At 43.7% G+C, this 24,051-nt stretch overlaps 2 protein-coding genes across 6 annotated transcripts in view; one reads left to right on the forward strand and one right to left on the reverse strand.

Annotated features, from left to right (window-relative positions):
* Positions 1-14,048, reverse strand: part of HDHD3 (haloacid dehalogenase like hydrolase domain containing 3) — a 24,668-nt gene extending 10,620 nt beyond the window's left edge. For 2 of the 4 annotated variants that reach the window (XM_085854799.1, XM_085854800.1), the window contains exons 1-2: positions 13,494-14,048; positions 2,616-2,828 (exon numbers count right to left, since the gene is read on the reverse strand). In XM_085854799.1, coding sequence (XP_085710925.1) covers positions 2,616-2,828; positions 13,494-13,835 — 555 coding nt within the window. In that variant the 5' untranslated portion in view covers positions 13,836-14,048. Of the gene's footprint in view, positions 1-3; positions 1,940-2,615; positions 2,829-5,433; positions 6,145-13,493 lie in introns of those variants that run through there. The other 2 variants (XM_085854802.1, XM_085854801.1) reach the window with 2 other exon arrangements.
* A 1-nt stretch (position 14,049) lies between these two features.
* LOC147013164 (uncharacterized) overlaps positions 14,050-24,051 on the forward strand; it is a 121,710-nt gene continuing 111,708 nt past the window's right edge. Inside the window, exon 1 of one of the 2 annotated variants that reach the window (XR_015051216.1) lies at positions 14,050-14,269. The gene's annotated coding sequence lies outside the window, so the exon portion shown is untranslated. The remainder of the gene's footprint in view (positions 14,270-24,051) is intronic. The other variant, XM_085854793.1, reaches the window with a different exon arrangement.

Raw genomic sequence — 24,051 nt, forward strand, 5'->3', positions numbered from 1 at the left:
GGACAGGGTCAAAAGGTCAAATGACAAAAATTACCAGCACATTTCAAAACATTAAAAAAAATAAAACCAACATTGGAGGTCACATTGAAATATGTAACGATTGTTTTGGATTTGACCCCCAGTTCATACACCATGGAGTGGGGACTTCGGGTTACAGCGGTCAAAACAGATTCTTTTTTAACTCAAAATTTGATAATTGGGTCATTCTAGGTGGAACTTTTTGCTATCTATCAACTTTGCTTTCGGTGGGAAGCATGGGGATTTGTGATAGTGCGCCATCGATTTCACTCAACTTACCTTCACCACTGAAAATGGACGGAGGTTGTTTTCACCCCCGTCTGTGAACAGGACATCGAAAAGTTATGGTCGGATTTGGTAGACAGGTTGGGTGTGTGACGAGGACAAATTGATTAGATTTTTGTGAAGATCCGGATCTGAGAATTCAAGTGATTCTTCACTACTGAGAGATTGAGCCAAAAACGATATATAGCATGATACCTCAAAAAGTTGCAGACGGATTATGATAAAACTTGGTGGATAAGTTGGGTCGGTGACAAGAACAAGCCTATTAGACTTTGACTGAGGTCCGGATGCAGATCAGTGGGATACAAAATGCAAACTATTCAGCCCGGCGGAAGTACAGTGCCTTCAGAAAGTATTCACACCCCTCAACTTTTGTTACATTTTGTTGCGTTACAGCCTGAATTTAAAATGGATTAAATTTAAATTTTTTATCACCGATCTACACACAATACACCACACTAACAAAGTGAAAACATGTTTTTAATGTATTAATTTTTGCAAATTAATTAGAAATGAAAAATTGAAATATCTTGCATCAATAAGTATTCAACCCATTTGCTGCGACACTCCAAATTGAGCTCAGATGCATCCAATTTTCCTCACTCTTCTTTGAGATGTCTCTACAACTGGATTGGAGTCCACCTGTGGCCAATTCAATTGATTGGACATGATTTAGAAAGAAAAACCTTTCTATATGAGGTCCCACAGTTGACAGTGCATGTCAGAGCAGAAACTCGACCAAGAAGTCCAAGCAACCGTCCGTAGAACTTCAAGATAGAATTGTGAGGATGCATAGATCTGGGGAAGGGTATAAAACAATTTCACGTGTTGAAAGTTCCCAAGAGCACAGAGAGCTCCATCTTTAGGAAATGGAAAGAATATGGAACTACCCAGACTTCCTAGAGCTGGCCGTCCGAGTAAACTGAGCAACTGGGCAAGGAAGACCTTGGTCAGGGAGGTGACCAAAAACCCAATGCTGACTGACAGAACTACAGAGTTTCTTGGCTGAGATGGGAGAACCTGCCGGAAAGATAACTTTCTGCAGCAGTTCACAAATCTAGGCTTGATGGGAGCGTCTAGAAAGACGACATTCCTAAGAAAAAGGCACATGACAGCACACGTAGAGTTTGCAAAAAGGCATATGAAAGACACTGAGACCGTGAAGCAAAAGATTCTGTAGTCTGATGAAACGAAAATTAAACACTTTGGCCTGAATACAAAGCACAATGTCTGGCGGAAACCAAGCACAGCTCATCACCAATCTAAAACCATCCCTCCTGTCAAGCATGGTGGTGGCAACATATTGCTATGGGGATGCTCTTCAGCAAAAGATACTGAGAGACTTGTAAGGATAGAGGGAACAACGAATGGAGCCAAATACAGACAAATCCTTTGGGAGAACCTCCTTCAGCATGCAAAAGACCTCACACTGCGGCAAAGATTTACGTTCAAACAGGATAATGTCACCCAAGCATACAACCAAAGCAACACTGGAATGGCTTCAGAACAAGAACGTGAAAGTCCTTGAGTGGCCCAGCCAAAACCCAGACTTGAATCCCATTAAGAATCTGTGGAAAGACTTGAAAATTGCTGTTCACTGATGCTCCCCATCCAACTTGACAGAGCTTGAGCAAATCTGCAAGGAAGAATGGGAGAAAATCCCCAAATCCAGATGGACAAAGCTGTTACAGACGTACCCAAGAAGACTCGAAGCTGTGTTCACTGTCAAAGTCGCTTCTACAAAGTATTTACTCAGGGGGTTGAATACTTATTCACGCAAAATATTTCAGTTTTTCATTTTTAATTAATTAGTAATAATTTCTAAAAACATTTTCAGTTTGTCATTATGGGGTATTTGGGTGCATAATTCGTGACCAAAATTCAAAATTAAATCCATTTTAAATTCAGGCTGTTAACACAACAAAATGTGACAAAAGTTGAGCTGCCACCAGGTGACGCTACACAACACTTTTACACAGACAAAACCAGGGTCCTCCCCACCACCCTGAACCCCAGGCGCTATGATTATTATTTTTAATCACCTAACTCTTTTTTCCCTGCACACCCCAGTACAACCACAGGTTTTCGACTCATTCAGCCCAGCGGATTAGGAAAGAGAAGACATAAACCTACAAACAAACTGATACTTCCAGAATTTTAGATAGTACAATGACTTGTAAAGGTAGGCAGGTCTGCAAATGGGGGTAATAAAGTCAAAAAAAAGCAACGATTGAGAATGACGAGCTGCAATAGTTAAAAATAAGAATGTAGACGATGGCAAAAAGCATTTCAAAACACTTGTGTAAACTTACCTGAACGCCGGTATGCTTTAGTGCAAGGTGGAACACCTCTGGTTGTGGCTTTTGTGTGCCCATCTCATCCGAGGTCAGCACAAAATCAAAATATGAGCGCAGTCCAACTCCAGAAAGAATATCATTCAAGCGTTTGTCGAAGTTTGAGAGAACACCAAGCCGAAAACCTTGAGTCTTACACCAAGACAGCGTTGGATGAACGTCACCAAATACCTGCCGAATGGTCGTTTATCTCACATCAACAGTCCTGTGAATGGTCAAATGTACAAGCCAGTACTAAAATGGAGTCAAACCCTTAAATGAGCAACTAGTTTACAGGTCAAATCAGACTCGGATTTTTGGAACATTTTGTTTTTCCAAAATAGATTTATTAAGCCACTTGGCGAACGCTTTACAATAAATATTCGCACTGTCACTGAATACTGAATATCAATCGACTTGAACCAAAGGTCAGGGCCACTTGCCTGTGTTGGCCACGTGTTGTTCTGCGGTGCAACAGACGTTCACAATGGCTCACTAAAAATGTGAAATTATATTTTACACGATGTCTCTCCTTTTTGTTCGATCTTCCTTTATATGACCTGTCACTTTGTCAAAGATAAATACAAAAAATTAAACGTTTCATTTTAAAAACATTCTTCAAACATTCTGTGGGGTGCTTGGTCAAGCCACTTGGTGAACATTCTTCAAGCTTCAATGGCGATATCACTGTTCGATACCAGAGGTAGGAAGACAAAATAAATTATATGATTACAATTGAGTAAAAAATGTCTTCAGTTGTTATGAAATAATGAATCGCCACATCACAACAGGAAAGCCGAGAGGTACGCATGCTCGATCTAAACTAAGCTGTTTCACCTCAGTTCGAACCCCGACCCAGCAATAAACTGTCATCCCGGTGTTGCACAGGCAGGGTGATTCATCAATGTGTGTGACGTATCTCGGATGGACGTTATACTGGATGTCACATCTGCCGGAATCCCCACATTCCTCTCTCCCCCCTCCCACCTTCCCATCTCTCCCCCCCTCCCACCTTCGCATCTCTCCCCCTCCCACCTTCCCATCTCTCCCCCCTCCCACCTTCGCATCTCTCCCCCCTCCCATCTCTCCCCCTCCCATCTCTCCCCCTCCCACCTCTCCCCCTCCCACCTCTCCCCCTCCCATCTCTCCCCCTCCCACCTCCCCCCTCCCACCTCTTTTGTCTCTCTCCGTATCTGGATGGTGGTTATGCCCGGATGGTGGTTATATCCACACATTCGGATGGTGATTATTTCTGGATAGACGCTCCACTCACATTGCCTAACCTTGCTCTCTCCTCACGCTGCCTTCCCCTCCCCTCTCCTCACACTTCCCTCCCCTCCTTTCACGCTGCCTTCTCTTTCCCCACCCCTCCTCGCTCTCCCCTCATTCCTCACTCCCCCACCCCTCATTGGTCTCCGTACCTCCTCACTCCTCCAACCCTTTCTCTCCCCCCCCCAACCCCCTTAGAAAACCTGTCTGGACAGTGGTTATCTCCGGACATGTCCAGATAGTGGTTATGTCCAGACGGACCTTCCCCTCATACTACCTTACCTTGCCTTCCCCTCACGCTGCCTTCCCTCGACGTATCTGGACAGTGGTTATCTCCGCACCTATCTGGATGGTGGTTACCTCCACACGTATCCGTACGGTGGTTATGCCTGGACGGACCCTCCCCTCACACTGCCATACCTTGCCCTCCCCTCATGCTGCCTCCCTCACTCCCAACCCCTCCTCTCCTTCCTCCCCCCCTCCCCCCTTAATATACCTGTCAATGAAGCGACGTGTTGTATTTGCTCGTAGTAAATAAAATAAAACACATACTTCAGGCTAAGTATACCAAAAGCATAGCTTAAAAATATTATGGTTTTGGAAAACTTATCCCAGGAGGAGAGCATACATGGACAAGTAGGAGACCCGAGGATCAGTTATTTCATTTGTCTTTGTATAAATAGACCTTGGTCCTTTGTTGAAGGTCGTTTTGGGAGCATGCATTGGCTCGGCTGTATTTTTCCAATGTAATGTGTACCCCTCCCCCTCTGTTACTTTCAATCTTTCTTCATTCACACCATCACTCTGTTCAATACCACTATTACTTTCAATCATTCCTCCTTCACCCAGTCGGTCTTACCTTCGGCCACGTGGGAGGTTCGGTCATCGCTCGGCCTGGCAGAATCTCTCTGTGTTCCTTCCATTCACACTGCCTAATTGGGCACGTAATTGATCCGCCTGTGGTCGTTAATCCATCGGGCCCATCGGATTACCTTCACTGCATGGGACAATGTCCATTCTCACATGCATGTTCGTGGCTAGGGATGGCGCTTCTTGCAGGTGTGGTACAGTGCAGAACTATACGAGTCAGTGCTTGTGCGTGGGGGAGGGGGCGGGGGCTTCCGTCGCAGTCTTGGGTGCATGAAGGGAGGGCAAGGGCTGCGTTGAAAGTTCCCTGAGAATGGCGTGGCATTTTCCACAAGCGACGTCGATGACCCGCCCCCATTGTCTGGAGAGAGAGAGAGAGAGAGAGAGAGAGAGAGAGAGAGAGAGAGAGAGAGAGAGAGAGAGAGAGAGAGAGAGAGAGAGAGAGAGAGAGAGAGAGAGAGAGAGAGAGAGAGAGAGAGAGAGAGAGAGAGAGAGAGAGAGAGAGAGAGAGAGAGAGAGAGAGAGAGAGAGAGAGAGAGAGAGAGAGAGAGAGAGAGAGAGAGAGAGAGAGAGAGAGAGAGAGAGAGAGAGAGAGAGAGAGAGAGAGAGAGAGAGAGAGAGAGAGAGAGAGAGAGAGAGAGAGAGAGAGAGAGAGAGAGAGAGAGAGAGAGAGAGAGAGAGAGAGAGAGAGAGAGAGAGAGAGAGAGAGAGAGAGAGGACTGAGACTGACTCGTGGGAGGAAGGAAGAAAGAGCAGTGTGAAAAAGAAGAGAAGGCAGAAAGCGGACAGAGAAGGTTGAGAGAAACAGAAAGGCAGAAGCGGACGGGGAAGATTCGCACAAGCCAGGACGAAAAGAGCTCATGAGCAGACGGCTCGGAGACACAGATGCCTCGAAAAAGAAAAAGAAAGGGGCTCAAGAGGAAGGGAAAAAGCTCATGAGAGGAATGAAAAGAGCTCATGAGCAGAAGGCAAAAGCAGACAGAGAAGGCTGAAGGACGGAGAAGGCTCATGAAGGGAGGACAAAAAAAAGTGTGCGAGGGTGAAGAAAGCAAGGTTTTCCGAGCAGTTGGTGTCGAGCTTCTGTGGAAAACGAACACTCATTCCACGAGCGTCATTCTGCCCTCTCGATCCTGTCAGCCACGAAGGACAAGGAAGATGAACGGTGGCACCTCATCCACGAGGGCCTCAGGAGGAAGAAGCTGCGACAGAGGAGGGCGAGTTGCATGTCGAGCTCGCATATCTGGGATGCTGGAGAGGTTTCGCCGACTGGGTCTGGGCACCTCAGGGATGCGGCTGAGTGTCCCCATTGCGTCACATCGCTACTGCCCATCTTCCCCATCCATTTTCCTCCGCATTCTTTTGTATAGTTGGGCTGTGTGAGGTGAGGGAGAAAAATAAAAGGCTGCTTTTCTTTTCTCCCCACTTTACTTTTGTTTTGTTTTTTCAAGCTGTTTTATTCTTCTCCCCTGAGTGAATGATGGCCAAGTCTTTTGTTTAAGTAAGATTGAAGAAGAATACGAGTTATGGTTAAATCTGCTCTTGTGTGCCTTTTTGCTTTGTTGCTCACAAATACTTGCTTTTAAATGTGATTGCTTGCTTGTGTGTTTGTAATAAATAATTGTTTGTTGGCATTTCCAATCTATCTCAGTTGTCTTTTCCTTTATTGGTCTGACACAGTGCACAAGTATAGTTAGACAGGAAGTTGTACCCCAATAATTTGATTTGTTAGCCAGCGCACACTTACTAACACTTGGCAGTAATCCGAGTGTGCACTGAGGGCATGTGACCCTAATTAGTCGGCCATCCACAGGTAAAGTTATCACGCCAAGTAGTGTAACCTGCCCAGATTGGCCGTGCCAATTGGTTGTTTATTGTGGTTGAGACGGCAATGGTGAATGCAACCGAGCTAGGATTATGGTTCAAAGATGTGGTGAATATAACAAAGGAGTCTTGATGATGTATGAAATGTAGCATTTGGGTTTGAGTACGGTGAAGGTTGAGGTGAAGTGTCCGTTGAGTAATGGCGTGCAATTCAAACAGCGAATGGCACACGTATGCAAATGACTTGCCCCTGTTGCTATGGTCTGTGTGAAGAAAGGCTCGTGTGTGTAGTGAAGCAAAATAAGTAAAGAATGGGAAGAAAAACCTACCTTAAGCCCATGCAACACATATTGACCCATAAACCCATCACACATAAGGGAAGGGCTATCTAAAACGAATACTAAGGAAATAACTATATGTTGTGTTCTATTGCCTTGGGGAGTGATGGTTTTGCAGAACTGTAACAGTATTTTCTAAGATGGAGCATCTTATGTTCAACAACTTTTGTAAATATTGACAGCATCTTGGCCGTGAGCCAAAATCCAGTGTGACTTTTTGTAGCTAGTCTCTCCTGGCAAGCTGGTTTTCCACACCAGACACACAAAATCATTAGTTAATAGATTGCAGATCAAATATGTTCCCATATTTTAAGCTAAAAATTAATTAGTAGTACACATTACAAGAATCAGTAATTAGTTCTGCTGGTATGGACTTCATTCAATACGAGCCGCAAGTGAGCGTGAGTTGAGTTGATCAATCAATCAGATTCGCCAATTGTGGAACTGTTGTGGGTGTTGTGTTCATGTATTTCCTCAGGAAAATAACGAGAGGATTCCTTTTTCTGATGTTCGCTGGACAAAGTTTTTGAACTCACTTTTCAAAGCTGTGCACAGTGGGCAATCATAGATGGCCAAGAGAAAGAGATGTTGTTGTGCACAACAGCAGCAGGACAAGTACAGTTTCAGTCAAGTTTCATGTAACAGGTCATCAGGCAAACCATGAACCGTGACTCCAAGATGAAAGGTGGCATGACCGGCATAAGCCTCAGTGAAGATTCCGTCAATCGCAGGATCCTCTCATCATGAGAGAGCAGGAATAGCCAAGGCTTGAAAGGCTATGGCTGGACAAGATGACACCACATGGATGGGAAAAGATCTGGACCGGTCACGGATTCGTCAGGAAGAGGAGATGGTTCAGGCTGCCATCAGCACGGTCAAATCTATGGTCAATCTGTTTGTGTTTGAAGGAGATGACGTCATCAACATCTATCTCATCTGGTGTCATCATGTCTGAAGACATACAGCAGGATCTCCTCAAGGCTCACCAGAAAGGCGAGGACACCTGCAGGAAATTTATTGGTGAAAGGATCCTCGTTGGAGCGAGTGCAGACTTCTTCCAGAAGAAAGTAATCTTGCAGCTTCAAACCTTTGCATCCAGGAAGTAGTCAAGAACCAAATCTGGGGCGGTGCAGCTGGCAAGTAATCATGAGTTCTTCAGCAGTCTGCTAATTGTTGGCCAAGGCCAGAAGATCGATCTGAAGAAGCTGCTGTGCCATGTTTTGACACCTATTCCTGAATCACTCATTACCCATGGTGGCTTGAAGGTCAAGACAAACAAGGTGGCATTGATGCACTCACTTGAATATGTCGTCACTTCAGCACTTGTTGGTAGTCCCAGAGAATGCTACACTAATGCTTGACGCCATGGCAATAGCTCACTCTTTGCAAAGCGTCCACACAACATTTGCGAGCCTTGCTGAGGATCTCTTGGATAAAGTACCAAAGCTTGGGAAAGCATACGCTAGTAAATGGGTAGACTTTGTTGGTGATGCATATCCAATGATCAGCATCAATAACTGTGAACATAATAGACGATACGCTCCTAATCTATTTTCTAGTGCTCATGAGACATTGTGATTCTACGATTTAAAAATACATTTTTCTGAAACTTTCGGTACATTTTCCTAAGAGTTGTATTTTTTTTTTTTACATTTATATGCTATATTTTTTTTTTTTTTTTTTTTTTTGTATACCTTGGTCGAGGCTCGTATGAGTGCAAACATACAACTCACAGCAAGGAGGCATGAGACAAGAGGGGCAGGAGTGGAAGGGACAAAACAGTGGGGAACAGACACATTAGGTGAACTGTGGAAGGGAGAGGGATGGGGATGGCACGGGGAACATGGCGAAGAGAAGATGGACATTTCAGGGACTTTCAGGAAGGAAAGCAGGAGAAATGAAGGAAGTGGGCTTGGGTGGATTATCGGGGGTAGAAAAGATCGAGGATTTGGATGGGGGAAGATAAGAGGTGGTGGTGAACAGCTGTTTTGAAAGCCTGGAGGGAAGAATGGGAAAGAATAGAGTGAGGAAGTTTATTCCAAAGGCGGGAAAAAGAGGAATGAAAGAGTGAAGATGAGCAGTGATTCGTGATTTTGGTAGTTTTATCAGAAGGGGGTTGTTGGCGGACCTTGAGCGCCCTGTGGAAATGTGGTGGGGACAAATCGCAGAGAGAGCAGGGGGGCAAGGCTGGAGAGGAGTCGGTAGAAGACAGAAAGACCACCGACCAACCTGCGGTGATTGAGTGAGAGGCCCAAAGACTCAGCTTCATTGCGGGAGATGCCGATGATCTTAAATGCCCTGGTTTCGACAGCGTTAAGCCGAGAAAGGTGGGAGGCAGGAGCACCAGCCCAGAGGGGAGAGCAGTACTCCATCAGGCTACGGACAAAAGCTTTGTAAGTGGTCAGGAGCTCAAGAGGGCCGAGGAAGGACTTAGCACGACGGAGGATTCCCAGTCGGCGACTGGCTTTTGAGGCGAGGTTGGAAATGTGACTTTCCCAGGAAAGGTCATGGCAGATAGTGAGACCTAGAAGCTTGAAAGAAAAGACTTCTTCCAGAGGATTGTTGAGAAAGTGGATGGGGGGGTTTTGTAAACGGTCCTTTCGAAGAGACATAGTGAAAGTGTGAGATTTGTCTGGATTGAAAGACATGTTCCACGTGTTGGACCAGTTTGTGATTTTATCCAGATCTGCAGTGAGCGAAGAAGCTGCTGCTTGCCGGTCTGAGGGATGACAGATGGTACGGCAGAGGGTGGAGTCGTCGGCAAAGAGAAATAGAGGATTTTCCAGAGAGTCCGAGAGATCATTGATGAAAACCAGAAAAAGAACAGGGCCCAGAACGCTACCTTGAGGAACTCCAGCCTGCACAGGAAGAGGGGATGAAAGAACTCCATTTAGGGCCACATGTTGACTGCGACAGGAGAGGAAGTCTGCAAGCCATGAGTGGAGATGGCCTTGAATACCATGGGAAGAGAGTTTGGTGAGTAGGGCAGGGTGCCAGACTGTGTCAAAAGCACGTGATATGTCCAGGGATACGGCTCGGATTTCCTGTCTGGCATTGAGGACCTCCATCCATTGATGGGAGAGCAGAAGCAGCATATCCAGGGTAGAGTGACCTGGTCTGAAACCAAATTGATGATTGGAAATCAAGCCATTGGAGAAGAGGAAGGATTTCATATCTGAAGCGATGATGGATTCCATCACCTTGCTGATGATTGGGAGAAGGCTGATTGGTCTGTAGTTATAGGGATCTGTTTTTGCACCTTTTTATGCAGGGCAGTGATGTTAGCAGATTTCCAAGCAGATGGCAGATGACCTTGGGCAAATGAGAGGGTGAATAGAACAGAGAGAGGGTGAGCAAGAGCAGAAGAGCAGGCTTTGAGGACACGTGGGCTGATACCGTCTGGACCGGTTGCAGAATCTGACTCGAGGTTTGAAAGCAAGCTCTCCACCTTGTCATATGTGCCTTATTTTTAGAATTAAACTTCGATATGACCAACTGTACTGGGAGAGGGCATTAGGCTATGACATCATCAGGTGACCCTGGATGTCCTTTGAAAATGCATTGAATTGAAAGTTCATACACATATTCTTTCATCTGCTCTATCTGCTGGCCTATTTTCGGAGTTATGTGCAAATTCCAGTCTGGCATAACTCCAAGCGTGCATGTGAAGCTTTTTTTGCCTAACCCTAACCCTATATGCTCCGTTCAAGGAGCTTTTTTGAAAAAAATAAATAAATAAATATCCTGTATATTCACCAAAAGTCAACAAATGGCTCAATTGACATCAGTAAGGTATCATTTTCTTCAGTTTACCTTGCTGCATGTGCTGCTTTGAGTTTCCAATCATTATACGTTTCTGTAACGACCATTGTACTGTGTCAAATCACAAAAAAGTAATTAATTAATGATGTGAAAATGATCACAAATCATAATAAAAATGGTAAATCTAGATGCAAGACACTTGGAATGTTTACGAAATGAGCCCATATTGGTTCACGAGCACCAGCCAGTGACCACTATATTCGTTATGTCTGTCTGTGTGTCTGTGTGTCTGTTCACAGCATAACTCCGTGGACTTTGATCCGATCTTGATGAAACTTGGTTATGTGTTCGATATCAATGTCTTGTTGTGTTTTCCTGGATGAGGGCGTGGCTACTCCCATTGTGGGCGGAGCCACGCCCAAAAAAATAGCCATTTTTAGAGGGTAGTCAGATTAAAAATCTATCTTCTCCTGGGGAATTGACTGAATGGAATGGGTTCTTCGGTATTTGAATAGCAAAATGAATTATCTAAAACTAGTCGTTGTCCGATTTTTCATTTTCGTCCCAAGGTCAAAAACTTAGAAAATTGCGAATTTTGACATAAAAAAAATCATACGACCGCCCAAACTTTGAGAACTAGATTGACAATATTTTTCATGCATAATCTTGAGGTCATTCCCCACCTAAAGTCTTGAAACCATTTTGCTCTATCTTGAACACCTTGCCCGTGGCGCCCCCTTCAAGTTTGTTTTTACGCTGATTTCATCAAAGTATGGATAATCCGAGGAGTGTGAAATGGCATATAGCCTATATGACATTATATTGTTACTCGAATGTTCCAAAGGAAGATTTGCACCAAAGGTCATAATCCTTCACCTTTGACCTTTAAAGGCCACAAAGGTCAAATTTTCAAAGTTGTGGGAATCGATCCGCGTTTTCGACCTTCTTTGACGAACTAACTCCAATAAGCTATAGTGTTGCGGGCCGGGGATCGGTTGCGAGCACGACCACTAGGTGGAGCAGTAGGGTCGACTCTGCCGAACACCCAGAATTTACAGGTCGTCACCCCGGATAACTCCGGAGCCGACGGGTCCCTTATCGGACTGAAGATCGCCAATAAGTCAGCCATGTCGGATAGGGTCGACTGCCAATTTCAATTCACCTAAATACCCACGTCGTCCAAACTACCGGGGAAATTCACCCTTGGCGGAGCTCGAGGAGAACGAGCCAGTTGCGTGCTCGAACCGTGCGTAACCCAAGCAGATGGCTAGCGAGATCCGTTGGTCCAAACGTCCATCTACGGCAACAATGGCCTTTCTAATTCCCCAACACACACAGTGTTAACCCAATAAAAAACACAAAAAACGAGCTGATACATTTAACAAATAGGGGAATTATTAACAGTAGGTGGGGAAGGAGGGCAGCACGCAAGGGCAGAGTTATCATGACTAATAAGAGATGCAAGGCAAATAATGTACAGCGAAGGCACTTCACAATTTACTACTTAAAGACGGGCCCACCGACAGACACACATACACACACACCCACACACACCCAGAAAGACATGGACCTGTCCACCTTGTGTGGTTTGGCTAACACGAGCGAACCAGGCCAGCGTTGAGATGCGGTCCGAAGAACCAGGCGCCAGCGACCGGACGAGAAGAGCCCAGAACATGCGCTCGAAGAAACGGCCCGAAGAACCAGGCGCCAGCGATGGGACGCTGGAAGAACCAGGCGCCAGCGAGATGCCATGGAACTCGAGCAGACCAAAAACGCAATTCCCCTTGTTCCTCCTGCGCTCGTCCCAACCACCAAAAAAACTCCCCTCTGTCCGATTGCGCTGCAACCTTATTCACACTTGGCCGGGGGGGAGGAGGGGGGAGGGGACGCCTCCTCGCTCTCCGCTCTCCCTCACTGAACGGTTTTGGTGCACAAAATGCGCTCGTCGCCTGTTATTGGCCAAAACGGGCACCAAGGCCGTCGATTGGACCGGGGTGGTTGTGACGACCGTCCGGTGGACCGCCCTCCAAACAGGCAGAGGAACATTATCCTGCATGGGCTCCGCCCACATACGTGCTGACACGCACGTAGGCAATGGCGTCGGTCAGAGAGAGGTGAAGGTGAGGGTGATGCTGGTGTTGTTGTAGTTGATGGTGATGTGAAAATAAACGAAAACCCGAACCATCAAAATAACTCCGCAGCGCATGAACATTTAATTACCCATTAAACAAGGGACGGGACCCTAACTACAAACACGTACTTACCGATATACTGTTCTATAGGACCTGTATGTTGAGTGCTCATGGCTTCCAGATTCGTAACAATAGCACGTATCCTGTTTCCTTATTTTAATGTCCACAACACTGTTTGGTGACCTTTAAAGTTTATGCAAAGGTCAAATTTTGAAAGTTGTTGAACGAAACCGGGTTTTCGACATTTTACAGATAATAACCCGTCGCCCGTACCACATCATGTTGATCATTTTTATAACTTGGTCAAAAATTATCACATTGTCTCATCCTTGACTTCTGAAACAATCTACATCGTCAAATACCGCTCGTGAACCGTCGTCATCTTCAGACTCGTTTCTAATTATAAATGTTGATTTTTGGTCGAGTTGAGTCAATTTTAGTTAAACGAGGTGAAACGCAAATTTCACGACTGGTTGCTATGGTTACCGGTCAACAGCTCCTTCGCAATTCGCGTGAACTTTCCATTTTTTGAACTCGGCATTCTCGATTGATGCGGAAACGAAGGTGGAAAAGGTGGAAACCTCCAAAACTTCGTTCGGCTCACTCACCTCCCAACGATCCGGCCGTTTCATTTCATGGTACAGGTAATCAGCGATCTTCATAATCAGTGGCGGATCTCGAACCCCACAACGGTTGAACGTCTCCTGAACGACTGAGGCCCACCAGCGGTTGGCTCCACTCTTACCAGCGCAGGTGGAGCCGTAGCACGGCTTGAGCCGTGATTGATGTGCATAGGCCTCACGAAAGGCCGCGTTCAAGGAGGTGACTCGAGGAGAGGCCAGGCCGAAAAGGAGGCCCGCCGCCTTGTATTGTTCACCCACAGAACCACGAACACGTAATAAAGTCCCTGTCGCATCCCATGTGATTAAACGCACTGACTGCGACGCCATCACCTTGTTGTACCTTGTCCTACGTCAGCGGATGAAACACAATTTCCGTTTATTTCACCAAATATATATTTATTATTATTATTATTTTTATCACGAAGCGGTTGATGAGGAACGCCGGCAAGTTAAACGGGTCATCGAACGCACCACAGGTTTTAAATGCGTGAAGTCGTTCAGGCGATTGGTCCAATTGGGTCACGTGGAATTTTGTGCTGCACGCTCATTGGTTGTTTCTCGTTCACGGCGTCCGCCTTGTGCCTGCGTTTTACTGAGCGACTGCTTCCATCGGTAAAATGAGTTATTGAGGAACGTTCGGACGAAAGTGAAGTCACTGAAGGAGAAAAAAAATCAAAAGTATGCTTCGGCGTCGTCCGACGCGACTGGATTTCCGATTGGACGATCTTGCGGAATACGAAGCAGCGCGGCGTGAGCATGAGGTGTGTGATTTACATTTGTTCGACTCGCAGTGGGTTCAAGTTGAGCATGTCGGCAAAGCTAAAGACTAAACGTGTGAACTTTAATGGCACGGATGATTAAAGAGCGAAACGGGGAAAAAAAAACACAAAAAAAAAAAACGTTCGTTTTACACGTGGCGGTCGGGTGGCAGATCAAACGGCGTCGTCTGTGGCGGTCGGGTGGCAGATCAAACGGCGTCGTCTGTGGCGGTGTATTTATTTGAATTCACTCCGACCTTTATGCACCCTGTAACGAAACTGCTAATGGGGGAGAAACAAGTTCAAATGAGCGAAGATTCTCGTCCTCTTAATGATGACGTCATAAAAACCAATATGACGTGATTGTGATTTATCAGGTTTGCGATAAATGATCTGTGCTAATGCCCGGCTTGATTCCCACAAACAAAATTCAAACAGCTTGCCTAGTTTCGGAGATAACGGTATAGGCGATTTCCATTAGCGGTGATATTATGACGTCAACTTTTTTTCTAGGAAGAATTTCCAAAATAGGAGATGGTTAATGCCTGCGCGCGGGCTTTCTGCATATACATGGCAAGTTTCACGAAGATCCAATAAAAACTCTGGGTTGTGAAACAAAAAATGTCAAAAAATAGGAATGATGTCATAAATATTGATTTGACGTCATAGTGATGTATCATATGTGCGGTAATTCATCTCTGCTAATGCCCTGTTCGATTCTCGCAAACATAATTCACAAAGCTTGCCTAGTTTTGGAGATAATTTTTTTAGGCGATTTCCATTAGCGGAGATATTTTGACGTCATAACTTTTTTTTCTTGGAGGAATTTTCAAAATCGGAGATGGTTACTGTCTGCGCAGGGAATTTTTGCATATATACGCCAAGTTTCAGGAAGTTTCGATGAAAACTGTAGGCTGTGAAACAAAAAAGTCCACAAGAACAACAACGTGAGGAAGACTTTGAGATCCTCCACGAGGATCTAAAAATGATTCACTTTGACGCATTACTTAAATTACATTATCTTCAACTGCTATTAATTTAGCCTAAATGGACGTAAGAACCATTCGAGGTAATCGTACTGGGAGGCAACCCAACTTGTACGTGGAAGTGTACGAAAAGAGCATTTTTTACTCTTAATTACATCTCGTACTGCTTCGATTCCTGCGCAGACGCATGCTTTCACATCAATCACGATGATGTTTTTACACACCTCTTCTCTACGTACCTTACTGTTACCAATCCAATAAATTACATGTACAATGTACTACGACGACGACGAGCATCGTGGTAAAAAAAAAATAACGCGATAAGTAAAAGGAAGCATTTTAGCCTTGCGCTGGTTGAAGGAGATTAATTTTAAAAAGAAGGCAGGTGAAATGTTTCATAATTGGAAAAAAATTAATAAAATCTGAAGCGGTCTGTTGCCTGAACATCGAGGCAGCGGTCTGTTGCCAATACACTGCCCAGGTTCAATTTTTATCTGATTTGCAATTTTTTTTTATTTCCTCGTCGGTTTGGATTAATTTGAAGCAACTTTTATTTAATAATTTTTCTCTCTGAGGAGCATTTCCTTGTTTCACGGTGGGAAAGATAGACAGACAGTGTGAGCCTCATTCACATTTATATAAATAAGGCTAATACTGTCTCGTGTGTATATATATATATATATATATATATATATATATATATATATATATATATATATATATATATATATATATATATATATATATATATACTGTATATTATACGGGGATTCGGTAGACTTTCCCTAGTCTAATGGGTGAATAAATGTAAATGCACTGTGAGTTACTTTGATAGTCAGGGTTTTCTTTCATTCTTTACACCCCTCATCACTACGACAACGCCAGCATCACCTTCACTTCACTCTGGCCGACGCCATCGCCTACGTGCGTGGAGCCCACGCAGAATACAGTTCCTCTGGCTGTTTGGTGGGTGAAGCCCACGCAGAACCATGTTGCTCAACTTCCTGTTGGAGAGGCGGTCCTTTGGAAGAAGGCAGAGTTCAAGGAGGGCCTCACGGGGGCCCTCGATGAATCGGCATGCTACGAGTGTGGCTGAGAGGCGGTCACCCATCAGATTCTGCGACAGGAGGAAAGGGGTCCGCGTGACGTCACCACGCCCCCGGGCCAATCAATGGACTTGCCGCTCGTTTTGGCCAATGACAGGGCGACGAGCCGTTCTGCGTGCCAAAACCATCCATTAAGGGAGAGCAGGAGGGGCGGAGGCGTCCCCCTCACCCCCTCCACCCCCCCCCCCCCGCGGAGACAGGGTGAATAAGGGTGCGGCACGTTCGGACTCACTGGTGTCTGGGTTCGGCTCGCCTCTCGCTGGTGCCCGGTTCTAATCAGCTTGAGGACCACACGAGGTGGACAGGTCCGAGACAGGCTCTGGTCCTCAGCTCGCCCCTTTCCCTCCGAGCTGGAGGCCTCAATAAAGACCACTTTGGGTCTGTTTCTTTTGGGTGTGTGTGTTTGTGGTGCCAGTCTAGTAAGTAGTAATTGTATAAGTGCTCTTGGCTGTACGTACGTGCCTCTTATTATTCAGATAACTCTGCTTCTTACGTGCCCCCCTGCTCCATTATAAATAAACCCATGTGTTAAATGTATAGGTTTGTTTTTGTCTTTCTTTTATTGGTTTAAAACGGTGCGTGTTGGAGAATTAGCCAGGCTGTTGCTGCTGTAAAGGGACATTTGGACCGACGGAAGCTCGGTGACCATCCGCTCGGGTTGCACACGGTTCGAGTACGCTAGCGGCTCGTTCCGTACGAGCATCATCGAGGGTGAATTTCCCTGGTAGTTTGGACGACGTGGGTATTTAGGTAAATTGAAAATGGCAATCGACCCTACCCCACGTGGTCGACCTATTGGCGAACTTCGGTCCGATAAGGGACCCGTCGGCTCCGGAGTTATCCGGGGTGACGACCTATAAATTCCGGGTGATCGGTGGAGCCAACTCTACTGCTCCATCTAGCGGTCGTGCTCGTTGCCGATACCCGGCCCCGCAACAATATCTCAATAGTGACGAATCAATTGAACAAATTCTCGTATCCAGATCTGGATCTTCACCAAAATCGAATCAATTTGTCCTTGTCACACACCCAACCTGTCCACTGAATCTGTGCACAACTTTTTGAGATATCCTGTTCACAGACAAACAAATGAAAAATCACTCAGAGAGTGACACTTGGCGAAACAGAACGCCACTCGGTGGAGCACATCCCTCCGTCAGGCTGAATTGACATTTTGTATCCCACTGATGGGTCAGATCTGAATCCGGACCTTAAACAAAATCGAATTGCCTTGTTCTTGTCACCTAACCAACTTATCCACCTAGTTTTGTCATAACTCATCTATAACTTTTTGAGATATCATGCTCCACGTAGTTTTTAGTCCCATCGCTCAATGGTGAGAATCACTTACAAATTAAATAATTCTTGTTTCCATATCTGGATTCAGATCTTCACCAAAATTTAATCAATCTGTCCTTGTCACACTCTCAACCTGTCCACCAAGTTTCATCCAAATCCGTCCATAAACTTTTGAGATATTGTGCTATATGTCGTTTTTGGCCCTATATCTCTCAATGGTGAAGAATCATTTAAAATTCTCAGATCCAGATCCGGATTTGGGTCTTCACCAAAATTAAGTGTTGGTGTCCTTGGCCGGTCACTTAACATACACCAAAAACGACTGCTTGACAACTGTGGGACTCTTGGAAATTCCATGCAATGTAGAATGTGACTTCAAGACCTCAACCCTCCCCTCTTTCCCCATCTCCACTCTCCCTCCTCCCTCTCCCCCCACTCCATTCCCATATTCCCCCTCTCTCTCTCCTCTCTTTCGCTCTCCCTATCGGTGCCCCTATCACCCCTCCTTCATTCTCTCTCTCTCTCTCTCTCTCTCTCTCTCTCTCTCTCTCTCTCTCTCTCTCTCTCTCTCTCTCTCTCTCTCTCTCTCTCTCTCTCTCTCTCTCTCTCTCTCTCTCTCTCTCTCTCTCTCTCTCTCTCTCTCTCTCTCTCTCTCTCTCTCTCTCTCTCTCTCTCTCTCTCTCTCTCTCTCTCTCCATTCTTCCTCCCCTCCCCCCATGACCAGGAAAGTCTTTCTAAGGGGGTCTTTATCGTGTATCAATAGCTTCGAAGTACTTATGACATAACTCTCCCCCTCTGTCCTCTTCCCCCCTCTGTCCTCTTCCCCCTCTATCCTCTTCCCTCCTCTATCCTCTTCTCCTCTATCCTCTTCCCCTATCTCCTCTTCCACCTCTCTCCTCTTCCCCTCTATCCTCTTACCCTATCTCCTCTTCCACCTCTCTCCTCTTCCCCTCAATCCTCTTCCCCTCTCTCCTCTTCCCCCTCTCTCCTCTTCCCCTCTCTCTCCTCTCCACCACCCCCTTGTATCCCCTGCCCCCCTTTCTCCCCTGCAATGGAGAAGCTTTCGAAGGGGTCTTGTATAGTATGCATCACATTGCCTGAGGTTCCTCGAGATGCTCAGAGATCCCTTGAGGTGTTCTACATGAAATTAAAAGAAATCTGTGGAAAGATTACTGTTAAAAAAATAATAAATTTCACATTTGTGCGTTTGAAGCCAAAGCAACACCACTAGCACAATGTAACTCCCCCGCTCCCTCTCTTTTTCCTCCTTTCCCCTCTAGACGGCAGAATCTGGGAAAATGTACATATTTAAAGTTGTGGAGGCATTTCATGCTTACGGCTGGCAAACAACTTTTTAGATGTATTTGTAGGTTCTAAATCAATCGAGGGGGTTTGCCCGGCTGTATTTTCAACGATTAACCCATAAACGTGACAAATCCAAGATGGCCACCATCGCTTATAGAAAATACCTAAATTATTGCATCTCTGGAACTACTTGACCAATATCAATGATGTTGATGTCTATATTAGGGTTTTCACACATGCTTGATCATTTGGAATAAGTTTTAAGTTGATCGTAGGTCAAGGTCATGCATTGGGACAAAGATCAAGGTCATATTTTGACCTCTTGGTGCAGAAATAAACATATCTCAGGAGGTAGACTCGGTCAATTTTCAGGAAATGTTAATGGTGGAGGCATATTGATGTTTACAGCTGACAAACAACTTTTTTATATGTATTTATATGTTCAAAATCGAACTAGGAGGTTTGCCCAGCTGCATTTTCAATGGTTAACCCATAAACTTGATAAATCAAAAATGGCCATCACCAATACATGAAAAATTCATTTTTTTTCATATCTTTGGTGCCAAACAAGGTAAGAACATAAATAAAACATCTGTTTTTATCTTTTTAGGTACAAGGAATCCATTGAGACCATAATTAAGACCCCAATATGTTAAGAAATCAAGATGGCCACCACATTAGCGCAAATTTTATCACTGACTGACTTTAAATGAGTGACAACTTTATCATAATATCATGGTTCAGATGTGGGATATACTGACTGTAAATGAATGCAGCTATAGTTATATTTTGTCATTGATCAATGTAGAAGAGGGGTGCAGTTACCAAATGAGTTTCATAATGAATGGGAAATGATAACTGAATTTTTGCATATCAATAAAGCAGAAACAGCTGGCAAGACTTTGTTAATTTATAAACTGCTTGAATCAAATATCAACACATGCATGATGCATATCTTATAATGTTCGTTAAAGCCTGTTACAAGCTGTAATGCTTCAAAACATGCACCACATTAAATACAGAATCCAGCATGGAGGAAGTCAACTCCAAAATGAGGTTCTCTTTATTGTGTCTTGCAAACATGACATGAGACGGTGAAAATAACGATCATGACAACTCCCTTTTCTTTTACAAAATAACTAGATATAACATCAACATTCTCAATCATACTTTATGATCGACTGAGAACGATCATGTGCCTGTATAATGGCATTCTTAAAATTTCAGTGCCTTCAGCAACTCAATGTTCAATTGTCCTTGTCATATTTTAGAATAGACCTTTGATCTGATATGTGAATATAAACTTGAAAATTTAAGTTAAACACAGACTAGACAGGTGAAAAGACTTAACTGATAACATTGATTAAAACTGCAAATGTTCTGGTTTACTTGTATAATTATTACTTGATCAGATGCCTAATAAGAGTGTGGTCAGAGCTTACCAACCGGTGGAGCATGGTCCTCAGCACCAGCTCTTATGATCAAATTATATGCTTTTCCAGATGGGTAGCATTGATTCTGGTTGGGTTGTAATGGATTTTGGTTTGGCTATCAAACATTACAGAAATATAAGTATCTAACATCACAAAATATAAACTTTTATATGTCCACAATTATATTGTAATGTTACATTACTACGTGATCACTGTTCACTTTATTCTCTAAGAGTTGCTGTCCACCCAATAGTAAGTTGAGGAACATGTACAGACTGCCTGGCACATAATATATTGCTCTGTCCTCACTGATTTCAATTCCATCAGGCTTCGGATGTGATAACATATCACCTCGTATACGTAGTACAACATGCACCATGGAGAGAAACGAGTCATCTGTTTGATGCTTGAATGGGGGAATAGTGAGCTTTACACCATCATCCTTCACCATGTCAGATAATGGGATGTGGCAGAACTTGGTTGGGATGAGTAGTGTTCTGGGTTCTGTGCATGATTGATCATGGAGAACTATAACTTCATACACACCATTCACATGTTCAGCTAACTTATCTTTGAATGTGCTCCTTCGACTCATAAATGATGATGGAATGGTGATGTCTGCTTCATTAGCTAGTGTACAATATCTTTCCCACACATCTGTAAGCTCTAGAATATCAGCATGTGATGCTAATTGCTCAAGCTCATGACAAAGCCAAAGCAATACTACATCACTGGCATTTAGTTCTGGTTTGCTTATTTTGTCAGTGCAACATTTGAACCTGACATGGCAGGTACTGTGATGTTTGCTATCAGGTGCTATGAGATCATTTCCACAAGCCAGAACTTTGTGTCCTCAAACTCGGGTCATACTTAGCTGCTTCTAGGATTCGTTTGCTAACTTGCTTCTCCTGTATAAGGTGGGCTTTTTCCTTGGTCTCTCGTTGGCAAAATATGCACAGGTTCCAGTTGATCTGTGTCACCTTACTTCGTAGGAGGATTTTTTCTTCAAGGATTGTAGGGGCTGAAGAACTACATTGAATTTGATCAAGTGTTATATCTGCAGGGTCATTCCGTGCCAACTCTCCTAAGGGTCCCCAGGTCACCTCCTCAGATTTTGCTGGAAAAAAATTCTAAAATGTAGATCTATATGGCTCTACCCACCATGCAAAAGATTAGCTTTCAATTCCTCATAGTTTAAAAAGTATCTATCTCTAGAGACCTTTGAAATTTGGTCCTAAAAATGCCAAATGTGAAAAACGCATTTTTTTCCAACTTCAGTGGCTTATAATTTTATAATGGACTCCTCTAGAAAGTTAATATTGCAAATATTTACTAATTGGCATCCGAATTTTTCAATTATGGCATCAGATAGCTTCTGGGATGCATATTTCTCACTCTATAGGAAGCTAAAAATGGCTTTTTGGCCAAAACGAGCTAAAATAAGGTGAAACTATAGGAGCCCTCCTGAAAATATGGAACAACTTAGAATTTTTTCCTCATAACACAGTGATTATAGGGTCATTAAGTATCCATAGATACATTTTTGCTGGGATAATACAGTTAGGTGATGAATTATAAAAGTTTTAACATAAGCCCTTGCCTCCGAGGGCTCTAAAATGGACCAATTTTGTCCCCTGGTTTAACCATGTGGCTAGGGGTTTAGGATCTTCATTTTTTTCTAAAGATTGCTTCATATAAGATGTGTCTACTGACCGAATAATTTTATCTAACGTCCATGGCTTCATAGTAAAATAAATTTTTATTTACATGCACGTTTTTTTATAATTATTCACTTTTTTCATATTCATAAGTTTATAAATCTTAAATGGAACTATCCAGGTTAGAGTTAATGCAGAATTTTATAAACTGGTATACAAAATTTCAGATTGTGGCATCAGAATATCTCTAGAAAGCACATACTCCTAGTTTTAGGAAGCCAAATATGGCAATTTGGCCCACTTGGTACAAAACAATGTGAACTTGCAGGGGTGCGCATGAGGCTAAATTATGCTTCTTATTAGACATTAGTGATAAGGATGTTATTTGTTCATAAATACATGCTAATGATTACTTTCGTAAGTGATTGCAAATTATAAATTAGAACAAATTTGATTAGTTGAGCAGCAGCTTTTTTATTTACAGATATACAGAGACAATGAATATTAGTAATTTTTATACCTTAGAAAACTCTTTAATGACCTTTCATCTTTTATGACATTTATTATCATGATTATAGATAGATACTTTTTAAACTATGAGGAATTGAAAGCTAATCTTTTGCACGGTGGGTAGAACCATATAGATCTAAATTTCAGAATTTTTCCAGCAAAATCTGAGGAGGTGACCTGGGGAGGTTTTTGAAATTTAGGTGAGTTGGCACGGAATGACCCTGCAGCTTTCAGTCTTTCGAGTTTGTAAGCACTTGTATAGGAGGCACGGCATCCATTGTGACATGTTATTGATGGAGAAGAACATGCAGCTAACACATCAGTAAGCCGATCAGTTGCAGATCTAAAATTGTCATTCCGTAACTTCAGTCAAATTTGTCTTGCATTATGGATTGTCTTAAGGCCATCACATGTAGGTGTAACAAGGTGTTGTTTGTTATCTTCTTGACATATTATACATTTGTCATAATTTACCAAGACTCACCGTTTTCTTGAAGCTGGATCAGCATCCATTGCTACAAGTCATATAGCCACATGCCTGTAAAGACAGATAAAACATATTAGTGTAGACCAGGTTCCTCGTGAGATATGCCTATTTCTGCACCAAGAGGTCAAAATATGACCTTGACCTTTGTCCCAATGCATGACCTTGACCTACAATCAACTTAAAACTTTTTCCAACTGATCAAGCATGTGTGAAAACCCTAATATAGACATCAACATCATTGATATTGGTCAAGTAGTTCCAGAGATACAATAATTTAGGTGTTTTCTATAAGCGATGGCGGCCATCCTGGATTTGTCAGGTTTATGGGTTAATCATTGAAAATACAGCCAGGCAAACCCTCTATATTGATTTAGAACATATAAATACATCTAAAAAAGGTGTTTGCCAGCCTTGAACATGAAATGCCTCCACCATTAACATTTTCTGAAAATTGACCTAGTCTACTCGGCCTGGAAGAACTTTCAAAAGGGTCCTACATAGTGTTTCAAAAGCTTTTGTTACAATGTAACTGCTCCCTCTCCTCTCCCCCCCCCACTCTCTCCATCCTTTCCTCCCCTCTTGCCTCCCCCCACTCTGGCCATCCTCTTCCCTCCTCTCCCCTCTCCCCTCCCCGTTCTCCTCCTCACATCATTCCACACCAGAAAGGGCTATTAAAATACTATACATTTGTCCTTTTAAAACTTCAATTTTCATCGGATTTTCTTCCCGTTTTTGCAACTGACTCTTAAACCATCTTAGTGACTGAAAAATGAAATTAGATTTCGAATTTGAGTTCAGCTAAAGCAGTGAGAGAGTCAGAAAGTGTGAGCTTCACGAAAGAGGCCTATGGAGCCTCAGAGTTATGTGGAGCGAACAAAATGGTGGAGATTTGATTTTGAAGCCCCTTCCTCCATGGGGAGATTAAAATTGGGGAGAATCCTCACCCTGAACAGAAGAAGTCCAATCCTGAACGGAGACACATTGGAGGAGAGTATTATAGT

The sequence above is a fragment of the Eptatretus burgeri genome, chromosome 14 (genome assembly GCF_056783735.1).
Source record: "Eptatretus burgeri isolate ZD-2024b chromosome 14, Ebu_testis_v1, whole genome shotgun sequence".
Classification (NCBI taxonomy): Eukaryota; Metazoa; Chordata; class Myxini; order Myxiniformes; family Myxinidae; genus Eptatretus; species Eptatretus burgeri.